This window comes from Barbus barbus (assembly GCF_936440315.1).
Source record: "Barbus barbus genome assembly, chromosome: 26".
Taxonomy (NCBI): Eukaryota; Metazoa; Chordata; class Actinopteri; order Cypriniformes; family Cyprinidae; genus Barbus; species Barbus barbus.
This window is the reverse complement of record NC_136754.1, coordinates 1,943,613-1,969,029: the sequence shown is the minus strand read 5'-3', so window position 1 is coordinate 1,969,029 and position 25,417 is coordinate 1,943,613. Positions and strand designations below refer to the sequence as shown.

At 35.8% G+C, this 25,417-nt stretch overlaps 1 protein-coding gene across 1 annotated transcript in view; it reads right to left on the bottom strand.

Moving 5' to 3' along the window:
* The window catches only part of LOC306846063 (microtubule cross-linking factor 1-like), a gene marked incomplete at its 5' end in the record, with an annotated part of 60,964 nt that overhangs the window by 25,653 nt on the left and 9,894 nt on the right, over window positions 1-25,417 (bottom strand). Inside the window, 3 exons of the mRNA XM_079379153.1 lie at window positions 2,897-3,037; window positions 7,450-8,868; window positions 9,305-9,364. Of these exons, the coding sequence (XP_079235279.1) occupies window positions 2,897-3,037; window positions 7,450-8,868; window positions 9,305-9,364 (1,620 nt within the window). The remainder of the gene's footprint in view (window positions 1-2,896; window positions 3,038-7,449; window positions 8,869-9,304; window positions 9,365-25,417) is intronic.

The window sequence follows — 25,417 nt, the reverse complement described above, 5'->3', positions numbered from 1 at the left end:
TTCTAAATGGAACATTTTTCTAATAAACTCTTTGGATCTCTAGGGATAAATGCTAGAAAATGAATTCAGTCAGCCAAAGGAAGATTCTCCATAATCCAAGCTCATAATCAATTTAGATTCATTTCTACTCTGAAGAAATACTAAAGCTGTGCTTTATGTGCTAACAAATGTCTTAATGTACAAGTGAATCAGGGTTATTATTGTTAACTAATACTAAAACCATAAAAATATATTTTTTATATTTTTTAAAGCTGAAGTACTAAAATATCTAAAAGTAATATTTATAAAATAATAATAATAAATTAATTAATACCATATAAAAATAGTAAAAAAAGACAGAAACAGACAACTAAATCTCTTTTTACTAGAATTAAATTTAGAAGTCTTATATATAGAAGTAAAAAAAATCTATTATCTAAATCTAAATATTAGCAAAAACTATTGTATATCATAGTCTCATATAACGTATACTATCGTTAATCATAAAGACGATAGAATAAGCATATGCGTTTGATCAGTAACACCAGGTTATATTACAAGTGAGAAACGCTTTTGTTTTCGAGTTCTTTGTTTTAAGGGATAGCACATAAACTGGGACGAACACACAACAAATTAAATGCAAACATATATATCAACAGATGACATGATTAACACATACAGCCCTTATTTTCAACAGAAACATCACATTTCCCAAAGCTCCTGCGTGAGAGGATGCTGAGTGATAGTAATTCATGACAAACCAGTGTGATTATAAATTAACAGCAGTGAGCGTGAGCGGAGTGAGAAGAAACCAAAAGAATCACTGTGAGACAATGATGTGAATTAAGTGAGTCAAGTGAACGAACTGCTCTCGGCTAGATCTACCGTTTCATTTATTTGCATCAGACGAATCAATGCTGTTGCTGTATCTGGTCTAATAACCTGGTGTAAAATAACTGGAAGTGCTATTTTATGACATTTGGCTTGCTTCCATTCAGATTTATTGAGATTTATTGCATTTTATTAAATTAAATAAAGATGCCCAAACCAGGGAGAACTGCTCTTTATAGTAAAGTATGCCATAGGCTTTCCTTTCCCTCTGAAAACAGGCTCTGTTTCAAAACCTAGTGAGCAGCCTTTCTGTCTTCCTAGGCAGCATCATAAATGTCATATTTCATAAGGAATTTAAAACACTCTACATAGACATCAAGTTAATAACAAAATACAAAAAAAAAATCAAAATCAAAATAGTCCATTTTAATTTATTTTTAATTGTTAATTCTATAATAATTGGAAATAAAATATTTATTTAATGTATAATTAATAACTATTTAATGCACTTATTTAATCTAAAAATGTATTTAATTTGATAAATATATTTAATGCATTATAGGATTGCATTTGCCATAATATATCCACAAAGGCATTTTATGATGCCTAAACAACCAACGCTAGGTTGTGAAACAGATCCAGAGACATAGTAGTTTTTGTGGGAGATTTGTCTGACAGAGAAACTCAATATTCACACACTGTTACCTTTGTGCTCAAACACCAGTGCACTCACATTCATTTCAAATCTAATAAAAATTTTATTTTGAAATCTGTAGCCATAATCATAAATACTTCAGGCTTAGATGCAACCCTTGTGGTTCATGTTTTAAAATCGGGTACCTCTGAACGCACCGAGGTCATTCGTGTTTCACGACGGAAATGTCATTAAACCAGTGTGCGAACATTTCCTTGGTTTTGATCTGTACTGCACATTTTCACAAGGAAAGGCACTTTCCATACGCCACCTACACAGCTCTTACCGGCTTTTTTTAATGTTAAAAAGAGGATTACAGCCTTGGTTATGTCTGGATATTAGCTGAGGCTTTTTTCATGTAACATGGTTATATTTTAAATAGAAAAAAACCTCTGCTTTTATTGCAAGTACAACTTTAATGGTCTACTATAATATAATTGTAAAATATACATTTATTAGCATTATTAGTGCGATATTTTAAAATATAAATAACATTATTATTATTAATTACATAAGATTTGATTTACTAAAATAAATATACCATTATATTATATGTGACCCTGGAGCACAAAAGCAGTCTTAAATCGCTGGGGTATATTTGTAGCAATAGCCAAAAATACATTATATGGTTCAAAATGATTGATTTTTCTTTTATGCCAAAAATCATTAGTATATTAAGTAAAGATCATGTTCCATGAAGATATTTTGTAAATTTCTTACCGTAAATATACCAAAACTTCATTTTTGATTAGTAATATGCATTGCTAATAACTTAATTTGGACAATTTTAAAGGCAATTTTCTCAATATTTAGATTTTTTTGCACCCTCAGATTCCAGAGTTTCAAATAGTTGCATCTCAGCCAAATATTGTCCAAACCATACATCAATGGAAAGCTTATTTATTCAGCTTTCAGATGATGTATAAATCTCAATTTCGAAGGTTTTCTTAAGGTTTTGTGGTCCAGGGTCACATATAATATTGAATCAATAATTTAAATTAAATACATTTTCATTATTTCAAGATCTTACAGTTTTAATACAATTTTAAAACAAATTTCATTACATTAAAGTTTAAGGCAAGTAATGACCTTCAGAGAAAAGCAATGCATGTCAGATAGTCAGTACTGCAGCGCTTTCTTGAAAACAACTCACCACATTACTGTTCCAGCTACTTCTGCATTTCCATCAAGCACATGATGACGTCCAAAGATAACCAAGGCTTTACAGATACGCTCGTTTTGGTACTGCATAGGAAAATATTTTCAGCGTTTACAATCTTAACTAATGCAGCACATAGAACTGTCAGGTGTTTCAGGAAGTCAGAGGCACTGCAAGGACACTTGGAAATGTATCTGTCTTAAAGTTGAGAGGGAGATGGACGAGGCACTGACCTCGGGTCTGAAACTGTGGGGCCTGGTGTATCTACTGAGTCCAGGGCCTTCCCTGGCTGTGACGGAGCCCTGTCCCTGTCCCGGGGCCTCCGGGCCACTCTGCCGCTCTAGGCACCACTCCTGCTCCTCCCTGCGCCCGTACTGTGATTCAGGAGGGGAGGAAAGGGTCGGGGGGTGGAGGAGAGGAGGAGACAGGGGGAGGTGCGTGGGGATCGGTGAACAACAAACAGAATCCACACACACGAGACGAGAAAGAGTGGAGGGGAAAAATAAAACTCAATGTGGGTTTAAGCCAAACTCAGAGTGTGAAATGCAAGGGTGAGGGGTCATCGACACACACTGTATTCAAAAAATGATTATGAATTAAAAAACAATGATCGAATGGAAGACCGAAAGAAAGAAAGAAAGAAAGAAAGAAAGAAAGAAAGAAAGAAAGAAAGAAAGAAAGAAAGAGAGAGAGCCAGCGGGCTACAAGACAAAGAAAAGCGCAAAAAGAAACACCAACTTAAAGATGATGGCGTAGGAGAGAGACGAGAAGAGAACGAGAATGAGGAGGAACAGAATCATGGGCTGAAACATCTGGGGACCAAATGAGGGACGAAGAGAGAAGAAGGGAAGGGCCAAGGGGAAAAAAAGAATGCAAAACACTGGTTATGAAGCGCATGCGATGGGGATACATGAGTCTTACAACCAATAACCCAAAATGTACAGTGACTGACAGCTGGGACTAAACGCTAATGGTGTCGTGCCAAATCCAGGACCAAGTCAAAATCCTAACCCACTGCCTTAAAGACATTTTGGGGGGTGTTTTACTGATACACCTCAATTAATATCTTATATCTTATTAATTAAAATAAGAATTACAATTGCAATGAAAATTAGATTTTTTTTATGATTAACTATATATTATTTTAATTAAAATTATTATAATATTATTATCAAGTTAATTGAAATAATCCATGTAATATATTTCAAAATAATTGTATTATTATCTTAATATTAATATAAAAATTCTATTGTTACATAATAAAAAAAATAATACTATTATTAATATTAAACTAATATTAATTAAAATAAAAAGCAATTAAAAATTCTAATAATTAAATAATAACTAATTAAAATAATTATTTAAATTATATGTTTTATTCATATTAAAGCAAAAAGTTTAAAATAAAAATAATGCTAATATTAATTATTAAGATCATTAATAAGATGATCATTATTAAGCTATAATTAAATTAATATAAGTGCTAAAAATAATTTTCTAAAAAATATTTAATTATTAGATTTATTCATATTAATATCAAAAATATCATAACTAATTTTAAAATGCAAACTATGTAAATTTATTATTACTTTATATTAAGGATATTAAACTGTGACTATTAATTTAATTTAATTACATTCCACAAACAACTCATTAAAACATTGGATTCAGTCAAATAATATTATATAATATAAATAAGAATTAATAAATATATTTGAGACACAGTTTTTGAGATACACATGCCCATGTCCTGAAAGCAAAACAACTAACAAAACCACAGTTACACACACCAAAGTTTGAGCTAGCTAATTAATTAGGTTGCCAAGCGAGTACATTAGTAGATTAAATTATGTTTGTCAGTTGTCAAAAAGCACAGATTTTTGGCATCACAACAGAAAGATAAAATTTCACAGTTAATATCCATACAAACCATATTATATTATATTCTACGATATAGTTACCATTGATTTATAGTTTAATTATAATTGTGATTCCCTGATCAGCGATAACAGAATAATGCTAAAGGCTTTTGGATGAAGCATGACAAACATCTCTAAGGGTGTAGGACTTTGACAGGGTTTGGATGAGGCACGACGGCAGCATGCTGCTCGCAGCAAAGCCTAGCCATGCGATGGAAGCAGCGCAACAGCGAGCTGAAGCTCTTAAATAAACATCCTATATAAGCATTCAGGTCTGTTATCATTAACTGGTGCGGGACATCTGACCGTTCATAGATGTGAGGTGACTTCATGCTTGATGAAGAGTGTTTAGTGGTTGGATTGAAGTGATGTGGCCCAAAGCAAAAGAACGGCTTCCACCAATAAACATGAGCCAAATTAACTAATCAACCAATCAGAGCTCAATTCAGACACTATTAACCTTAAATTTGAAATATCAAATCACATTCAGATGCTCAGTTTATACGACAAGCTACTAAAACATCAACAGATGTCAAACCCGTAGTTACACGTAGGTTATTTGATGGAAAGTTGACTCATGTTGACTACAAAGCAGTTTCAAAGCACAAAGCAGGAAAAAAGCTACAAGCAGTTCTATGGAGGGCAGCTTTCCGAGACTATTTAGCATATATGACAATCAAACATTTGAAAATCATTCATCGAGACAAAAGACACAGCTACATTATTCCTGAGAATGATCAACTACATAAAAGTCACATAGAATATATAGAGAAACAAACATTGAGTGCATTCCGAGTGTTCACAGGTCACACAGAACCTCTGGAGGTTACTCAGAAAACAAAGATGCAGTGTAAGCACTTATCTGCCATATTTCATTTTAATGGCTGCATGCTCCACATATGTTGCATCAGCATTAACTGTGCAAATAAAAAACTTCTAGATTTGCTCAAGGCCAGACCCCAGGTGATGACAATCACATGTTAATGCCATTTTAGTTAATGTTAGTAAGCTATACATCATGCCACATCAGTCGGGTCCAAAATTGACAAGTGCTGGTAAACAAAAATACAAAGGAGATCAGTTTAATCCTGATAACCTTATTAAGAAGTGCAACATGTAAATATGAAAATATTAGGATCTAGAACACAATGCATCCTCCTGTTTTTGACAGAAGAATAGTTTAAGGCCAGAAACAAACATTAAGCAAGTATGCGAATGCTGCTGCAAGCATTTGGTCAGTGGGTGCTATTAGCTTCTAGCAATGCAAGATCGACTTCGTGCATTGATGCATTGCAAAATGTGTTGGCACACAATTTATAATTGAATGCAAGTTCGTGCACCATTCAAGCGCTCACAGCTGGTTCACGCACTTGCGTACGTATATATGATGCTGTGAATTACACTATTATTTGTGACAAATATGCATGAAAATAATATAACTAATATTGACTAAAAGCTTATTTCTGCCATGGAATAAAAAATAAAGGTAATGGCAACTATTTAACACACAATTCTGATTTTCTGTATTTCTGAGGAAACTCAGAATTGTGCAATTCTGAGATGTTAACTTGCAATTATAAGAAGTCAGTATTGTGAAATGTAAACCCAGAATTAAAAAGAGTCTTAAATTGTGAGATGTAAGCTTAGAATAAAAAAATAAAATTAAAATCTGAGTCGCAAGACGATTAAAAAAAAAACCCCAGTCAGAATTGCAAGATGCAAATTTAGAATTCTGAAAAAAAAGAGTCTGAATTGTCAGATATAAACTTGCAATTGTGAGAAAAAGTATTTGCGAGATAAACGGTTGTAATTATCTTGTCATATTTTTATTCCGTGGGAAGAAATAAGCTTCAGTAAAATGCATTTTTATGGCTGTAAGAAATATTTATGGCTGGCACAGTAAATTTTGGACCCTGCAAATCAATGACAACCAAAACAATACACATAGCCTTGTGAAGCAATGCGGGAAATACCCCTAAACACCCCCCTGCCCCAGGTGCAAGACAAGGAGATTGTGGGTAAGAGGATGGGGCAGGTATAGGTGCAGGTGCAGCATCGAGGGTGATTATGCTAGGAAAGGAGAGGTAAGGGCATCTTGGCTGAGCTGGGTGGCGCTTGGGGAAATGTGCATTGCATTGTGGGATATAGTATTCCAGGAGGTGTGCCCTATTGTTTACTGCACATTTTGGCAAATGTAGTACAACGGGTCATCTGGATAGTCCATGCATGCATAAAATTAATGTACATAGAGAAAAAAATTGCACAAGTAATATGGTGTTCTCAAAAAACTGAACGGTCAGTTAATATTGGTGAGTGAATGTTGTTCTGTGATGTCTGGTGGACTTGTTCAACTGCCTGTATTTATGCTGAAGGTTATTAATGTCAAAATGAATTAAAAAGCACCAAACATCTTTACAACTCTGTGTGTCCTTTTGTGTCTCCTACTGGTAACTCCCATTAATCTTTCACATGGATCTTTTTTCACACATAACTTACAACAAAAAAAGACAAGAAATATCACTGATGTCACGGCAACTGCATAACCAGTTTGCTAGTCAAATACTCTGCCTACAGCTCCATATCTCAAGCAAGTCTACCTATTTCCCTTCTTATCTCTCAGTTGGGTGTTGTTTCTGTTTTAAGATGAAGAGTCATGCCAGCCAAATTAGTTGAATAGCTGGTGCATTCAGGACTTTCGATATATGATACATGAAGATGCAGAATCAATTTAAAGGTGTATGCATTCTCAAAAAAGGACTTTCAGATGAGGAAGCAGCAAAGGAAAAAAGGAAGTTGCCATATCATGTGATCGCATGTGACGGCAAACACTGAATAAAGATGAAAAGGTCGAGTTACACATAACCTACCTGGAAGTCCGTCACAAGATCCCTCCCTAGTGTCCCGATTGGTGAATCCCTTGACATGGAGGTAACCGTGGAAAGGAAGCTGCTAGATTCGGTGAGGTTGGGCATTGGGGAAAGGTCATCAACACGGTCCCTTAGACCCTCCCCTAGGTGGTCCACTTTGTCCATGAATTGCTGGAGTTCCGAACGGAAAGCCCTCATGCGGGTGTTGATGGAATCCAGCACCTGAGAGTCGGGTTTAGATTCAGCAGAGTCCCCATCACCTCTGAACTCCGAACCTTCTGCAAGAAGGTCCCCTCCCAGGACAACCAGGCGACCTTCTCGGATCAGACTGTCTGTATCCGTGATGAGCCGCTCCACCGTTTTACCAAGCCGCTCAGCTTCACGCCTGACATTGTTAAGCGTCTCCCGGTCTTCCCGTCTCCGCTGGGCCAACTCTGCCACTCCCAGTTCACCAGGATCTGAGGGTTTCTCACCACTGACAAATCCAGAAGTCGCTGTTTTCTCAAACAAGTCATCGGAGTCGCTTTCCCCACCAACAGGACCTTCACGTTTGGGGTGGAGCAGCAGAAGCCTGGCCGTCTCGTCCTCGTCTGCTTCCCTTCGGCCGGCATCACTATCCACGTCACTATCCCTTGGGCTACTGGTGCGTATCCCCAAGTGTGCCGCCAGGTCACAGCGTTGCATGTTAGAGATTAGCACCCGGTTCTCATACTGCAGCTTCATCACTTTCCCACTTAGCTCGTTGATCTGAAGTCTTGCGGTTTTCAGCTCCTCCTGCTGTATTGCGCCACTCCCTGCTCCCGAGAAACCATTACCTCCTCCTTTACCAGGTTTGAGCGTGCTGCCATTTCCACCCTCTGCTCCCTCAGACTCCCGTTCGGCTTGGCTGGGTCCAAATTTGAAGCGGTTGAGCTCAGACGTCAGTTGCTTGTTGTGGTCCTCAATCTCAGAGATGGAGCGCCGCAGCAGCTCTGCCTCCTCTTCCACAAATTGCAAGTGTCGCCGCAGTTCACTCGCAGATTCCAGGGCATCGCCACCATATGGTGAGGTAGGGACACTCGAGAAGGGTTCGCGCCCAAAGCAGTCCCTCTCGTATTGGCAGCGTAGGTCTTCGTTTTCCGCCCTGAGGCCACGGTTTTCCACCTCCAGCTCTACAATCTTCCTTCCCAGAATGTTGGCTTCCTCTTCCACCAGTTTGAGGCGTAACCGCAACTCGGCTTCCCGAGAGGTGTGGGGGCCTCCACCGGGCACCTCTGCCAGGGGAAAAGGGCTGTCTACGTCGCCGTATACTGATTTATACTTCTGCAATTCTTGTTCCACTTCATCCTTCTCACGGCCAAGTTTTGCCATCTTTTTACGCATAAGAGCCGATTCTTCCTTGGCAAACTGTAGCTGACAGCGCAGATCCGCACTGTCCTCCTGGAAAGAAAGAAACATGTGAATGTAAGAGGCAATACCATTTATTTCAAAATGGCCAAACTGTGAGAGATTAATTAATCAGCCTGGACAACAAATAAAAAGTCTTGAGGTTCTGTAGTCTAGATTCTCAACAAGTAGTGCATGTAGCATATTGTGTTGTTCTGTGCACGCTTTAAAATAAATGTTTCCAAGGGAGTATTCGAAACCATGCCATAGAAGAACCATTCTGGTTCCCCAAAGAACCTTTCAATGAACAGTTCTTAAAATAACAATTTTTTTTATGTGAATAACTTAATCTAAAGAACCTTTTTCGACTATAAAGAATGTTTTATGCACTGTAAAATCTCCTCATGGAACCACAGATGCCAATAAAGAACCTTTATTTTTAACAGTGTATAAGGGTTGTGAATTGATCTTTGTATTTCTTTGTACACACCTGAGTTAAAGACTTCTTATCTTTGAAGGTTTCTCTACTGCCTCGCCTCCGCAGAGCAGTCTGAAAGATAGAGGACAGGGCATATTAACAAAAATGTGAAAAGTTAAGTTAATGACTTCTGAACAATATCTTCATTTCAGTTACCAGGCACACAGAACAATTCAGAAAAAAAATTATTTTCAATAATAAAAAATCAGCATCTGATTTGAGCACAGCATCAATCATGAACATCAAGCTTAAACCCATTATTATATGAATTACAAGTCATTGTCCTTATGGTGGATCTACTACTGCTGTCGGTTTTGGGATTCCTTCTTTATATCTCAGAAAACAATATAAGAAATACAACACTTAATGCATAACAAATAAAACTTCCAATTGGATTTGCAGGTGTTCAGTTGTTAAAGACCACTCTGGAAACTAAAATGCAGAGAATAAACAATGTTGTGTAATGCAGCATATGTGAATTAGGACAAACCAAGACAGTAGCCAAGCATTACCAAAGATTAAAAAAATGACAATGACTGAATGTGGCCGTAATACTGAATAATCAAGAGCACACTGATTGCACAGGTTTGATGATAATATGATAGACAGCAAATCTGCTGAAAAATGTATATATTTTCAGGCTGTTGCATCTGTGTACTGTGAAATCATGCCATATGCACAAGGATGAATGACAAAAGTTGCATTCTCAGTGTTGCCACAAGAGGCACTATAGCAGACTTCAGCATAAACTGTCTTCTATTTTCATTTCTACTTCAGATCAGCTACTGTCACGGTGGAGCAACTGTTTGAAGAGAATCGTACAAAGCAATTTAGTTAAAGTCAGTATATCTATAGCTAGCTACCAGAAATAACAATACATCCAATTATTTTGCTATAACCATTGGCTGACAGCACATGATCTCTTACTTAAATCAAGAGTTAAGAAGGTAAACTTTGCCCTGCTTACTGATGTGCTGGTCTATCTTGAGTCATACACCGAACTTAAATAGCTGCTGCTGATGGCTGCGTTCATGTGAATCATTTATGGCCAGACAGATGGAAAGTGTGAGATGGGCACAGGAGAGGAGGGTGTTTGAAACTTTTTCATCTACACACAGCAACAGTGCGAGAGAGCCTGGATACGACTACAAAACATAGGAGGAGGTGAGGTGATGTCATATTTATGTGGGCTTGAGTGAGTCTGCAATATGGTTACAATTTTCCCATTCACGTTCAGACATCCTACGATGAAGTCATCACCACTAGCTGCTACACAAACATCAATCGCACAGCCAGTAGCAAAAAATGGACATTTCTAAGCATGCTTCATCAAACGCTATTACTATTGCTCATACTTAAAGTTAGTGATTCAAACAAACTTCTCAGATTGCATTGAAGTTTAGTGAATAACTCAAGACGCAACGATTCCTCAAATTGCGTACATTTATGCATTTGGCAGATGCTTTTATCCAAAGTGGCTTACACTAATAAGTTTGTATACTGCGAATGCAATGACCTTGTATCCATCTACAACACCATAGCAACTGCATAGCAATGCCTAACATGCAAAAAAAAGAACATCTTAGTAGCCACATTGCAGTGCCTTGGAAACCACCCAGAACAGAATTAGCATTGTGGCAATGACTTTTGTAATTGACAGGGAGACTGCAACATGTTTGCATAACACACACAGATTAAGTTTCAGAAATGCATTAATGCATTAGTCCACAAACCACTCTGGGTCTAATTCTCTCCATCCCTTGCTAGCATACACAAACAGTTTAAAAACATGCTTAAAATCTGCAACAGTAATGCCATGCATCTGCTCTAGAAGAACATATGGCAACTTTAATGAAACCCTTCTAATGAAACAGATAAACAATGGGCTCTTTTATAACATGTGCATTTCTTCTCTCATGCTCAGTTCTCTGCCCCTCTTACATTTGCACGATTATCTAATTGGAAAGGCATTACAGCACGCCTGTACTATGTTGCCTGTGTGCATGTGTTTCCTAGGCTTATGTAATGCAACGGGTGTAGCTTAGTGACAATGCCTGATTAAAAAAAAAGCAAAGCTGCAGAAAACCTTAAAAGAACCCTCGCTGTTAAACTACACTATACGCTCTCACATGAAATGTGGTGAAAATACTCAGAAAATACACCTGACAAAAAAAACATCTCAATTTTTCTCATAGCAGTAAGATTATATGAATAACAAATGAATACTTTTACTGAAGTCTACTGAATCTGCAATTAAGTCAGAATGCACTAATTTCTCATTAATTTTCACCATGATTAAATGATCTGAGCTGATATACACATTCATTTTATAGCAAATGATTGATGCGTGCTCCATATAAATTTAAGAAAAAAACTAAATTTGGTAATTTAAATAAATAATAAATAAATAAGTAAAAATAAATGTCCTTATACACTACCATTCAAAAGATTGGGGTCAGATTTTCTTTTTTAAAGAAATGAATACTTTTATTCTGTAAGGACACATCAATTTGATCAAAATTTCCATTTCCATTTAAAATAAATGCTGTTCTTTTGATATTTCTGTTTCTACTTAATCATGATTTACATACAAAAAAATTATTCGGCAACACAACTGTTTTTAATATTGATAATAATCAGAAATATTTCTTGAGCAGTAAATCAGCATATTAGAATGATTTCTGAAGGATCACTGAAGACTGGAGTAATGATGCTGAAAATACAGCTTTGATCACAGGAATACATTAAGCTTTACAATATATTATAATATGTTATTTGAAAGTGTAATTATATTTTATAATATTACTTTTTTTTTTTACTGTATTTTTGATCAAATAAATTCAGCCTTGGTGAGCAGAAGAGTCTTCTTTTTCCAAAATATTTTTCCAACCCCAAACTTTTAATGTATATAAAGAGCAACCTCTGCGCAATAACAATAATATATAGGAATAATATATAGGATAAAATAATATATAGGAAAAATGTCAACTGGAACAAGGAGAGAAAATCAGAAAGAGGCGAGCTGCATGACAGATCGTGCTCACAACGGTGGTGCGTTCAGGCTTAGATAATCACAGTCTAACTACAGCCGACAAATCCTGCTGCCTGGCCTCGTCCCAAATCAGATCACCACCCATCCTCCGATCCCACCCCACCCGCCCCACATCTACAGGCCGACAGCTACCGTTCATCCCTCTCCAACACAGACCAGTACATCAGGATGACAAGAAACAGATCAAAAGCCCTCCTGCCTCATGAAGCAGAAACAGCACACGGTCACTACAAGATCAGGTCATCTAAAGTAGATGTATTTGAATAAATACATAAATATATCTATATAGATTTTCTATTTTAACGAAAAAGACATGCCTTAAAGGTAGCATGCAAGTGGGAAATCATGTTTTAAGGTTTTTAGAGTGTCTATAGTGCTATAGTATGTAGTCTATATAAGCCACATTTTTGCAAGATTGTGATTGTGCAAAAAATACAATAATATTGATCTGTACAATAGTAAATGCCCCCACCCCCCTCCTGTTTCTGCCACAGGATTACAAAAAATAAAATAAAAGTTAATTCAGATTTTTAATCTCACAAGTCTGAAGAATGGCAAGATATAAATTCAGAATAAAAGACAAAATTGCAAAAAAAAAAATACTTGCGAGATATAAGCTTTAATAACTTGCAATTGTAAGATACAAAATCACAATTCTGGGAAAAAGTCCTAATTTCCTTTTTTATTTTTCATTCGGTGTGACAATGAAGTGCATTTGCTTAGCCTAGTGCTTTTCTCAAGCAATATTGTTCCTCTTTAGAAAAATATTTGAACCCCTAGTCACTGAGTTTACACAGTGTTTTCCATTCCAAATGAAATGTTATTATTTGGTCATTTCTATGATGGTGACTAAAGGCTAGAATGTGTTTTTGAGGGAATTTAGTTATGTTAAAGCATTTCAGAGTGATGAAATTAGAAACACAGTTACACACTCGCTCTATTCAGCATGAGTACAAAGCTTCAGTTATCGGTCTCTGCTGCAGATAGAGGTTATTCTCTCGCCCTAAAAACAGCCCGTAAAGTCAGACCTAAGCTGATCTCACATCAGAATGTGTCAATTGGTTTGGAAAGGCTGGCGTTGCATCTACAGGTCCAGGATCAGTGTTCGGAAAACTCTGCGTGAGGCTCGTCTCCATCTGCCGTCTCTGGCAGGAGGTCTTTATGTATGAAGCAGAATACATTCAGCCATTCTTTATTCAACACACTAACAACACTCCAATACACCAATTAATGAATCTGCACAAAGGAAGAATCTGGCATTCAAAGCAGCAGGATGAGGTTTATTTTAGCAAACAGACTCTGATTTTTATATGCTGTGCATTTACCCAGTTATTTGTATATGTCTGCATTTCCTATAAACACAAAGTATATGTATTTCCCCAAATACAACTGTATATGGGGAAATGCAAACATTTCTGCGGAAGCACATTTCCGCCACAGAATAAAAAAATGAAAAAGGTAATTGCAACTTTTTAATCACACACTTTGTTCTCACAATGCAAATGAGCAATATTTTGAGAGTTTAATTCTCACAATTTGGACTTTTCAGACAATTTGGAGATAAACAAAATTCTGGAAAAAAAAATCAGAAATGTGAGATATAAATTCAGAATTCTGAGATATTAACTTGGAACTGCAAGAAAAAAGTAAGGAAAAGTGAGGAAAAATCTGAATTATGAGATAAAAAGTAGTTATTATCTTTTTTTTTTATTCCATGCCAGAAACAGGCTTCCATATATTTTTCCTTTAGAGCACATATTGAAGGAAAAAAGACTGAGATAGATTGCTATATTTACATTTAAAATCACATTTTTATAACTGAGATTTAGGTATAAATATATGCATATATAGACATCAAATCTTTACATGTCTAACATGTCTTTGACATGTCTTTTAGGTTTCATTTTCACAGCTTTTATGATTTGTCTGTCATCAACTACTGTTGTTTTCTCAGCCGATCAGGTCGTTGTTGGTTGCTGGTGTCGCTGGTGGTTTCCAAACTCTTGATTTCTCCATGCCCTTTGTTTTCGCTAGAGCTCTAATCAACTTCCTCTTTTCTTTTAGCATCCAAATTACTTGCTTTTCTCTTAAAGTCAGCTCCCTCGTCTTCATCCTGGTTTGTGTGTGTCATCATCGAATGCAAGATTCAGAAGTAATGGATATAACTGATACGACACATTCCCTGCTTTTAATATCTGAAGAATTAATGCAACAGGACACAGCTGATCACTTAGAAAGACCTGAGAGGCAACTGCTCCAATACTTATGCTCACATCAGATAGAGGGATGAACTCTAAAAGTGCTGAACTTCTCAGCTGCTAAAACATCTATGTGTTGAATCACCCAATAATAAAATGTGACATTCTGTACTTGTCTCATATTCATCTTTTAATCATATTTGTAAATGTCTTGACTCCACAGCCAACAGAGCAATCAATATATATATATATATATATATATGTCACTGCATACAGCCTGCAGAAATAGAGGATGGACTGAACTGCGTCTAATGAAGGTTGACTGATATCTAATATCTAGTGCTGATCTAACCTGAGCTAACAGAGCGACTGACTCTGCAGTCCGGCTGTGACTGAACACAGATAAAACTGAGGTCGACCCAAAGTCACAGACACACATCCCTGGAGAAACACAGGACATCTGCTGCCTGACAAATGACACAAGGCCTTTCTCTAGATTTGTTCTGATTCCTGTGCTGCACTGCACTACACTCCACTAACAACAAATACTGTCAGGATCCTAATTCTTAACGTAATGAAACCGATTAAGACAATATCACACCAAAATAACTAAATAATCTAGTGTAGATAACATTAAAATAAATACAAATATATTAAGCATTTCACATTGAATAATTTAAAAAATAATTATATTTTTATTATTTTTATAGCACCTTTCAGGACCTCAAGTTCACTTTAGAAATGAAGAAAGAAAAAAGAATCATGCAAATAGAACAGAAGTTCTAAACAGATATATAATCCATAATGTAAAATGTACACTGAAAAATAAATTTGGTGTAGAAATTATTTTGACTCGGAAATTGCTAGCACATTTCATAAATAATTACAAAGAAATGGATGGCAACACAGCAGAGAAAAAATGATAATAATAAACATACTGAATATTGAAAAGTGTCACTACAATTAGGGAAGCAGTTTCCACCACTGAATAAAAAAATTAAAAAGATAATTGTGACTTTTTATCAGAATTGTGTGATATAAATTCATAATTGTGACTCACAAAGTAAGAACTCCATGATATAAACTCGCAATTCCAAGAAATAAAGTCCAAATAGCAAGATATAATCTCACAATTCTGACTTTATAACATGCAACTGTATATTCAAACTGATTCAAACTGTATATTTTAGTCATTATTTAGATGCTGCCTTATAAGGGAGCTGCCTATGTAGGCAGGAGAGGTTTTAGATCAGAGCTTTTGTGTTTTGTTTTTGCATGACTCACCGGTTTATAAGCATCTCTCTGCAGCCTAAACCCACTCTTTACTAACTGTCCTTGTGGTTAGTTGAACATTAGCTATTACAGAGATGTTTCCTGCTTTCTAGTTCATGAGTGTTTTGCGTCAATGAACACTAATGAATGCTCAGGTCTCTAATGGAGGGTCAATATTTACCATCTCGCCTCACATTTCACGTAACCTTGAAATCTGAAGATGACATAAGCTTGTGCAAACACAAGGCCTCTCTCAGGGCTGCTCGATATCTCTCTCTGCTAAAGGCTTGTTCGGGATGAGAAAACAAAAATACGATGGAACATCTCTCTAGGGCTTTATCACAAAGACTGATGGAGATGTTTGTTTACAGCTGATTAACCGCTGTCTTCTGGACGGCATCAGAAGTGAACAACAGGACCACAACGTTTACGACGTTCATAGCCTCCGGCACACAACAACAAACAGCATTTGCAACACATTTTGCTTCTGTAATCTGACATATTTCAGAGTGAAACTGGACATTCAACAAGAAAACAATGAGTAGAAGTAGCACTGCGTATATCTATGTTTAGTTACCTGACTCAAAACACAACATTTACATTTATGCATTTCATCCAATACAAAAAATATTACAAGACTATCTCTGAGATGGGTTTATGATATAAAAAACTCATTAGGTTTTAGCATTGCTTTATATAGAAGCTACAGAGAAATACAAGGTTAATTAGTCACTAATGTCTTTAGAACATTTTAAACAAGATGCCACGTCGAGACAAACAACCAAATACACCCATTTGAAGAACCAAATTAAGCAAACTGATGTGTTTCTCTACAAGCTCTCTGAGCTTTATTTGTAATATTGTGAATGTGAGACAACAGTGTTGCTCTTAAACCCAGTACATCATTTAAAGATGGTATGAAATGAAAATTCAATCTATTTTCTAAATGCATGGTATAGATCTGATTGTGAACAAATCATTTGTGTGCATGTTTCATCTATAAAATTAAACCTCATAATATTCAATCAAAATATCTTTGTATAAAACCAAAAAACATATCAAATGAAAATCAGACTCTCTGAGATAAATGTTTATATTTAATATTAAAGAAATTTATTGTATTTTTACATTTAAATTTTTAGATTTTTAGGCATTTGTAAATATAAATGTCTGCATATATAGATATAAAATCTATATAGACTGTCACATCAGTATATGCATGAGAAAGTCTACAAAATTTAAATGCTTACATCTGCTAAAAGTCCATTTTGTTATTCAAGTCAACATTTTAGTGGCACATTTACATATTTAATTGCATATGCATACAGCAATCCTGTAGTTTAAAAAGTAACATGGCAACATCAATGTAATGGTTTGGTTCCCAGGGAATGCATGAACTTAAATACCACAGAAATGTTTCCTGCTTCCTTCATGTGCGTTATGCATTAATGAACGCTTGGGTTTCTAATGGAGAGTCACCCTATTTTCTAAATGCATGTTATAGATCTGATACAAATAATTCATCTGCTTGCATGTTTCATCTATAAAAAAATATTCTCATATAACTGCAATATCATGGGTTCGATTTCCAGGGAATGCGTGATCTTTATACATCGCTTTGGATCTGATAAATGCATGAATTTAATTAAAAATATTGGTGTTCTCAAAACTGAAGACATGCACTGAAAGATGCACATTAATCAACCTATGAGGTTTGAACCCAAATAGTTTCAGCTACAAGCCCAAAAACAACCCCACAACAATCCCAAAAGCGGTCTGGGATCAGAAGCTGCGTTTATGTCTTATAAACACTCGATCCATCAGAAGAGCGCTGGGCCGGTGAGGCGTTGTGATAGTGTGTGTACTCACACCGTCATGCTGATGCTGCAGCCATTCTCCCACAAAACACTAATGAAACAGCCATGCTCTGTTATTCTCGCTCACTCTGACTGAACTCCATGAGTCAGAACAGCTTGATGGAAAAGACAGAAAGCAGAGTGATACTGACATCAAAGGAACACAGGCAAAAACAGATTTTCTGAGATACAGCTGATGATAAAATCATTGCCTTTATGTCATTTCTCGTGCTCATGATGAGTGCATTTAGTAAAAGAACAGCAAAAACAGCGGCAATCTCTTTGCCAGTTCATTTTGCCAGTTACATTTCTTTCTGTGGGAGTTTTGCTGAGAGCGCTTACTCACGTCACATGTAGCTTCTAGTGTAATGGATGTGTTTGATGGCACGGTTGATGCGTGGGAACAGATAAACCGGACTGAGAAGCCAGAGGGGTCTGAGATATGCCAAACTCTCTTATTTTACTGTTAGCATAATTAAAACTCAAGAGCAAAGTGATTTGCACTCTGAGAAACACTCAAAGGCAATGCAATGTAAATCACTTACTCTGCATCAATATGCGTTTCCGAACCACAGTTTGCATGCTGTCTATAATAAAGCGAGCGTCAGCGTGTTCAGATTAGTAATATGCGGAAGCATGCATGCTAAAGGACGCATGGATAATATGCTGTTTCTGGTGAATGTTAAGAGCTAGATGCTAATGCTAACGTGCAGACACAAAGTATTCTCTGTGTTTTGTGATTGCATGTTAGCATTAGCATCTAGCTCTACTGTTCTGGCTTGACTGAACTCAACCAGGGTTCAAAAAGTGATCAATAACTAATAAAAACCAGCTTCTGTGTAACACATGGGATTTGTTTGGAATTGCATACTACTGTAGAATGCCTACGAGAAGTATGCACATGCAAGACACAGTATCCTACAATTCAATGCACTTGATGCAACCTTCAATTTTCTAGTGTGACAAATAAGTGACATGAGCTACAACCGTATTCGTAGCTTTGTGCTGTCCTATGTAATGTCATTGTATTAAAAATAACAATTGTATTAAAAATGAGGAATAATCATTTAAAATGATAGTTCTATATATATATATATTCTTTATTTTTCATAATATATATAACATTCATATTATATATTATATACATACATATGTATATTTTATTTAAATGTAAAATTTTCAATATCATACAAATATATAATTTTTAAATATATACAGAATTAATTTATATATATTTACACAAACACACACGTATTTGTACATATATATATTTATATTTTATATATTTTTTTTATTTTAGTGAAAAATGTAGAGATTATGAAAAATATATAATTTTAAATATTTACAAAAAACAATATTTTCCATATATAAACATTTACAGCACACAATATTGTTTCATATACTACAGTATGCAGTATCTAGGACAAACTCCACAGTATGCCAGTATTCCATTCCAAACACAGCCCATGAATTCTCAGTAACTGGTCTGATTCCATTAGCATTATGTATATGATGATAAGACGTGTCCGCTGTTGTCAGGAGACCCAGAGAATCCTCTAAGCCGTTAATCTCTGTCTGGGATTCTGTCGGGAAAAGTCAAGGGACCCTGTGTGTATTACCATGCCCGTATGGGCCGCGCACACACTCCCAGAGGGCGTTCTAGACACATACGCTATCTTTCTCCATCACTACAGTGAGCGTCAAACACAATGGAAGCTCTATTAAGCTCTCTCATTTGGCTAAAGAGATGCGGTGGTCTCCGGAGAGTTGGGAATGTGATTGTGTGTGTGTGTGTGTGTGAGTGAGGAGGAATTTGTATGCGTCCAGCTGGTTAATGAGAGGCTGTCTTTGCACTCAAAGACAATTCCTCTCGTCTCGCTGGGTCAGTGGGTTCCCTATTGTGAGTGGTTAATAAGGGGGCGGAGCCTGCAGTCAGAGGCGTCTGACACTGGGCAGCTGGTGAGAGATTACCTCTGTGCTCCCTCAGCTAATGTCTTAACAAACACTCGCTTCCCGGAATCTGGTTAGCTATTTGAATCAAGGACAGAAGCTTAAAACATAGATGAATTTAATGCATTTATTTAATAAAGTGTGCATACTTGTCGTTTCAAGATTTAGAACATTTTCTGAAGTGATTGTAAATATGCATTGCATGATACGATATATGCATTATACATACACACATATTTATCTTTTATAATATATAAAACTAAAATTATATAATAATACATATAATGCATACATACACACACACCCATATATATATATATATCTGTGTGTGTGTATATATAAAGTTATTGTTGTAGTATTGTGTGCATAATTATTAACAAGATGCAAGTATTGCAAGTAAGATGCATCTTTGCATAAGTATTATAAACTGTTGAAGTATTGCATATAAAATTATAGAATCTATAAATCTAGATTTTTAAAGTGCAATACATCTAAATTTAAATCTAGGATTATATACATAATGATGAGATACTGATTTTTGACTTTCATGAGCTGCAAGCTCTAATAAAACAAATTAAAACAAAAAACTTTTGAAATGTTTTACTTTACATGCAATGAATCTAAAATATATGAAAGTTTCATTTTTTGCATCTTATAGTTAATTAGCCTAACTTCAAAGTGAAAATCTAATAATAAAGAGCATTGTGTCAGATTTGAACTGATATGAGGTCACAGATATATCAGCTGATTTTTGAATGTGGCTCATCCGGTCAGATTTTGGAGTCAGGACTATCTGTTAATGAATCAGTTCGCTCTCAGCTGATCACAGGCACCTGCTCCCTGCCACAAAAAGAAGATGAAGGGAAAACAACAACAGCTCTTTTTCCCTTGAGATGTCCAGTTAAGCTTTGCATTGTTATTCCGCGGGCTGGTTAAAGGGCCGCCATCTGGACTAACAGACTAGCAGGCGAAATGAACAGGATGGAGTCCACCTGGACCACTGAGGTCTAGTCAACCTGAACCACTCATGCCTCTTGACAAGTGTAACCGGTCCTTCTCGCCTCGCTCCGAGTGGGATTTGAACCGCAGTCTCCGGCGTGGGAGGCGGGCGCTCTAACAAGGAGGCTAAAGATCAGGGGAGTGAGGTTTACACACAACAGCCCTTACTGGCCTACGACAGTTACACAAGATTATTAAACACACTGGGTTTCAGGGAATGTGAGCTGTGTTAGCCTGTAGTGTCCTATCGCGTATATCCTAATGCTAAGTATTATTAGTATCTCTCTAATAATACAGATTGTTGAGTTACAGAACAGATGATTACAGATGATGCACATGAAAGAGCATCACTGCCGGTATAAAACCACTGCTAAAATGTCAAATAATGCTGTGTATGTCACTCTCATTCTCCCAGTGATGCTCTGTTTCCCAGACTAGCTGTACTGAGTCAGACTCTTTCTCTCAGTGCCAGATACTATGAAGTAGTTTTGTCCACTCAGAGGAGGAAGGGCAGGGTTTGTAATAATGTTTACAGCGTTACGGCTCCTCTAACACGGCGTATCCCACAGAGTTTCATCTCTCTGTTTTCAAAACGCTTCTCTCACAGATGTTGCTGAAAGGGTAAAAGCAATAAAAAAAGAATGCAAGAAAGGTTGTTTCGAATGGTTTGCTTGCACAGAACTCTGTATCCCATAATGCAATGTGCTTGACCTTGGCCAAAAATGATTAAATCTGATGCTTGTCATGTAAATCAATGAGATCTTTATAACAGTATAACAGACTACTGATAAAATGATATAAATATCAGTCGTTACTCTGTCTCTCCAATAATATGACTATAAGAAGATATGTAAATGCTTAGTTTGATGATCAAAACATATAATACAATGCAATACAATGATGATTGAGAGATAAAAATAAACGTTCCTCAAAAGCCTGATCATCATATTTGAGACATGATTTTATGGATGATCAAGTAAAGCAAAGCTGCTTCAGTCCAGTAAGTGTTCATCTGAAAATATTACTAAAAATATCAAAGTTCTTGCATTTACTTGATAAAAATCAGTAAACATTTGACAGCAAAAAGACACGTGAAGCATCAGCTTTTACTTGCTAAAAAAGTCTGGACTCTCAATCAGACGACAAAAGGCATGGATTGTGTGCGCCAGGTTTTTCAGCACAGTTTTGATCATTTAGAGGCCTTAGAAATTCATACATCAAATAAGATACAATACTGTTTTACAGGGTTTTAAAAAAATGTATATGTGCAAAAACAAGTGATTTATATTGTTGCAAAGGGATATGCTAATGCAATATAAATGCATAACGAAAATATGCATTTATTTAAAAAACTTAAGAATTAAGGCTTTTAAAAAATTGCATTCCTTTCAAACAAAAAAAAATACAATGCAACCACCTGAATTGCACACTAGTTGGAGAATATTCTGCATAAAGTGTATTGTTTCCAAGCTATTTACAAAAACAGTAGGCAGTGTACCGTATATATAGCGTAGCATGCAGTACACTAGTTTTGCATTGCAAACACAGCAAGAGAAAGAGATGAAAGCGATGAAGAGCTTTGAGAGTCGGTCACACACACCGTATCTCTCACCAAAGAACCGTCTCACACACACTCTCAATATAACAGTCCCGGAAAACGAGTGCACACATCGCTTTATTTTTAGAAAGTGCTAATGCTAGGCGCTAACATCTGAACAGAACCTGCAACGTTTCTTTGAATTAGAGACAGAATTTAATTAACGGCCCACAGCAATGCTTTGATAAGCGGCACGCTGCTTTGAAGATTAACTGTATTTTTGTTTTTTACCCTCTTCACACTGAGAGCCAAAGCCATTTTGCCAAACTGGGACACTCGTTCATTAATGCTAGATGACATTATTTTGTGCTTTCACAAATATGACAATTTGACTTTGAAAGTAACTCGACTTTCATGCATGCTTTCTTTAGAGATCATTAACAAAGTACCATATTAACATGGTTTTTGGACATGTATTAGGGATTTATGCTGCCTACAAAAATATATGAACGCAAACATTTCTAGCTAAGCAAAACATACCTAACACATACCAAAAGAACAAAAAACCTACAATTAATAAATAAATAGATATGCTATTTTTGCTTTTTTTATATATATTAATAGCATATGGTAAATTTTTGAAAAGGTAAATTTTTAAAAAATTAAATTAAAATTAAAAAAAATGATTTAATAGTGATTTAATATGATAAAACAAAAAAGTGATTTTAAAGAATACAATGATATTACCATTATGGTAGTTGCTAAATAAAACATTAAATAATATAAAATTTATAAAATAAAAAAATAGATTTATTTATTAAATAGTTTATTTTTATTTTAATAGCACTGGTACATTTTTGTAATGGTAATAATAATAATTTTAGAATCACACAGTTTAAAAATAATACAATAATAACAACAACAACAATACAAATAAAATAAAAATATTTGATAAAATAAAAAAGTAATAACAAAAAAAAAATGAAAATAGCTGTTTTCTCCTGGCAAAATTTCAAATGAACTAAAACCCTGTTCTTAGAAGTGTTATTTAAATACTATAAATATTGTAACCATTTAGTACCACTGCATTTATCAAAATAGCATAGTTTTACCATCTGATGTCATACTGTACTGTGGTAGGGCCTTGTTTTATAAGGAAAGACTCTGTTAGACCAAAGAAACAGCCTGATTCAGATGCTGAAGAGAAAACTAAACAGAAAGATTGGACTGGTGATATTGAGCACACTATTATTTGTGTGGATTGGATTGAACATGCTCACAGAGTCTAATCTATTTAGCTTGAATCTTGTGGGTTTTTTTACCTCTAAGCAAAGCAGTGAAGATTTTAAGAGCTGTGCAGAACGCTTATCTCCTTCAAATATATAAACACAGATTTAAAGACAGCAAAATAAATATGCTGCTCCATTACACACTCATCCACCATGAAAACACACACACACACACACACACACACACGCTTCTTAATGGCTCTTGATGGTCCTCAGCAAGATGATGTGTAATGCATCTCTCACAACTCATCTGAAAAGATCATGTATATTCAAAAATGCCACCATCGGTTCGGTCATAATAAAGGGATGTTTATTTGGTTAAACATTAAATAAAGAACTACATTTCAGTCTGTTCTTCACACAAATCTAATGCCTTCCTGTATCTCAAACAGTAAAAGCATGTCACTGCAACACAAAGGTCATGGGTTTGATTCCCAGGGAATGCATAAGGGTGGTGATGGCGCAGTGGATAAGACACATGCCTTTGGTGTGAGAGACCCGGGTTCGAATCCACTGTGAGACACCAATGTGTCCCTGAGCAAGACACTTAACCCCTAGTTGCTCCAGAGGCGTGCGACCTCTGACATATATAGCAATTGTAAGTCTAAGCTAAATGAATAAATGTAATGCATGAACTCATAAAAAGTATACTGCAACATCGTTTTGAATAAAAGTATCTGTCAAATGCGTAATTAAACCACATGAACACATTGCATTACACCAAATACACAAAATAATGTTCTTTTTAGCAACGTCATATGATCCCTTTAAAAGGGTCTTAAAGTATTACTATAGATTATGGGCTCATATTTTGTACAGAAGTGATGGTTTAAAGTTAAAACGCCTTGATGGATTTGTTTCTTACAAACATGCAGCTTTTGGCTTCACATGATGTTAACTGATGGTGTGGATTACTTGTGGATTATTGTGATGTTTTTATCAGCTGTTTGGACTCTCATTCCGACGGCACCCATTCACTGCAGAGCATCCATTGATGAGAAAGTGATGTAAAGCTACATTTCTCCAAGTCTGATCTGATAAAGAAACAAACTCATCTTGGATGGCCTGAGAGTGAGTAAATTTTCAACAAATTTTAATTTTTGGGTGAACCATGCCTTTAATATATAAAAAGGAGACTTCTGTGGACATTTCTTTGCAATGCAAACAATTGACTGAGTGTAAATTATGTTAAAGAACAAATATGTTCTCAGATGAAAACTAGGTTCAGAATTGCTAATTCTCCCAGTTTTTGGGCAACAACCTGATCAGCTCGATTTTATGTCCTTATTCCACATAATAAGATCTGAGATTTAACAGAATCCTCTGAAACCAGGTTGAAATACAGGTAAATGCTGTTAAAACACAATTTCAGTTGCACATTGATCTAACTGAACAACCTTCTGAGACCACGTTCTGGACATGTGGCAGCCGTACGGTGCATTACAAATGACAGGCGGTCATTAGCGACCCTCAGCACACGAAACGACTGAACTGTTTACAAAAACCTCCATAAACTGATGCCATATCACAGCCTGACATATATAAACCCATCTGAGAGCCTCGCTCTCTCTCACTTCCTCTACTCCCCCGTGAGGCAGGAATCTGCCAGGAGGTTTCATAACACGCAGCTCAGTTGGATTAATTCTGGTCCGGGTGCCAATCCCACGGCAGGAATCAGAGCCGACAGCAAACAGCCTGGACACCAGCGATAGCACACACATAACAAATATTTCCATATAATGACAGCAAAAAGCGTCCTAAATTAACTTACATTTAAATAAGTGAATTTAAATATTTTAGTGCAATGAAAAAAAAATTGTTTGTATTAGATTATATTCATGAAAAAGAAGCGTATTTCTATGACCATTAAAATTAGTTTTTATTAATTTCCCCCAAAAGTCTCAATACCCAAATGCAAAATAATAAAACTAAAATATTAATTTTAAAATGTATTTTAAAAATATAATTTTTA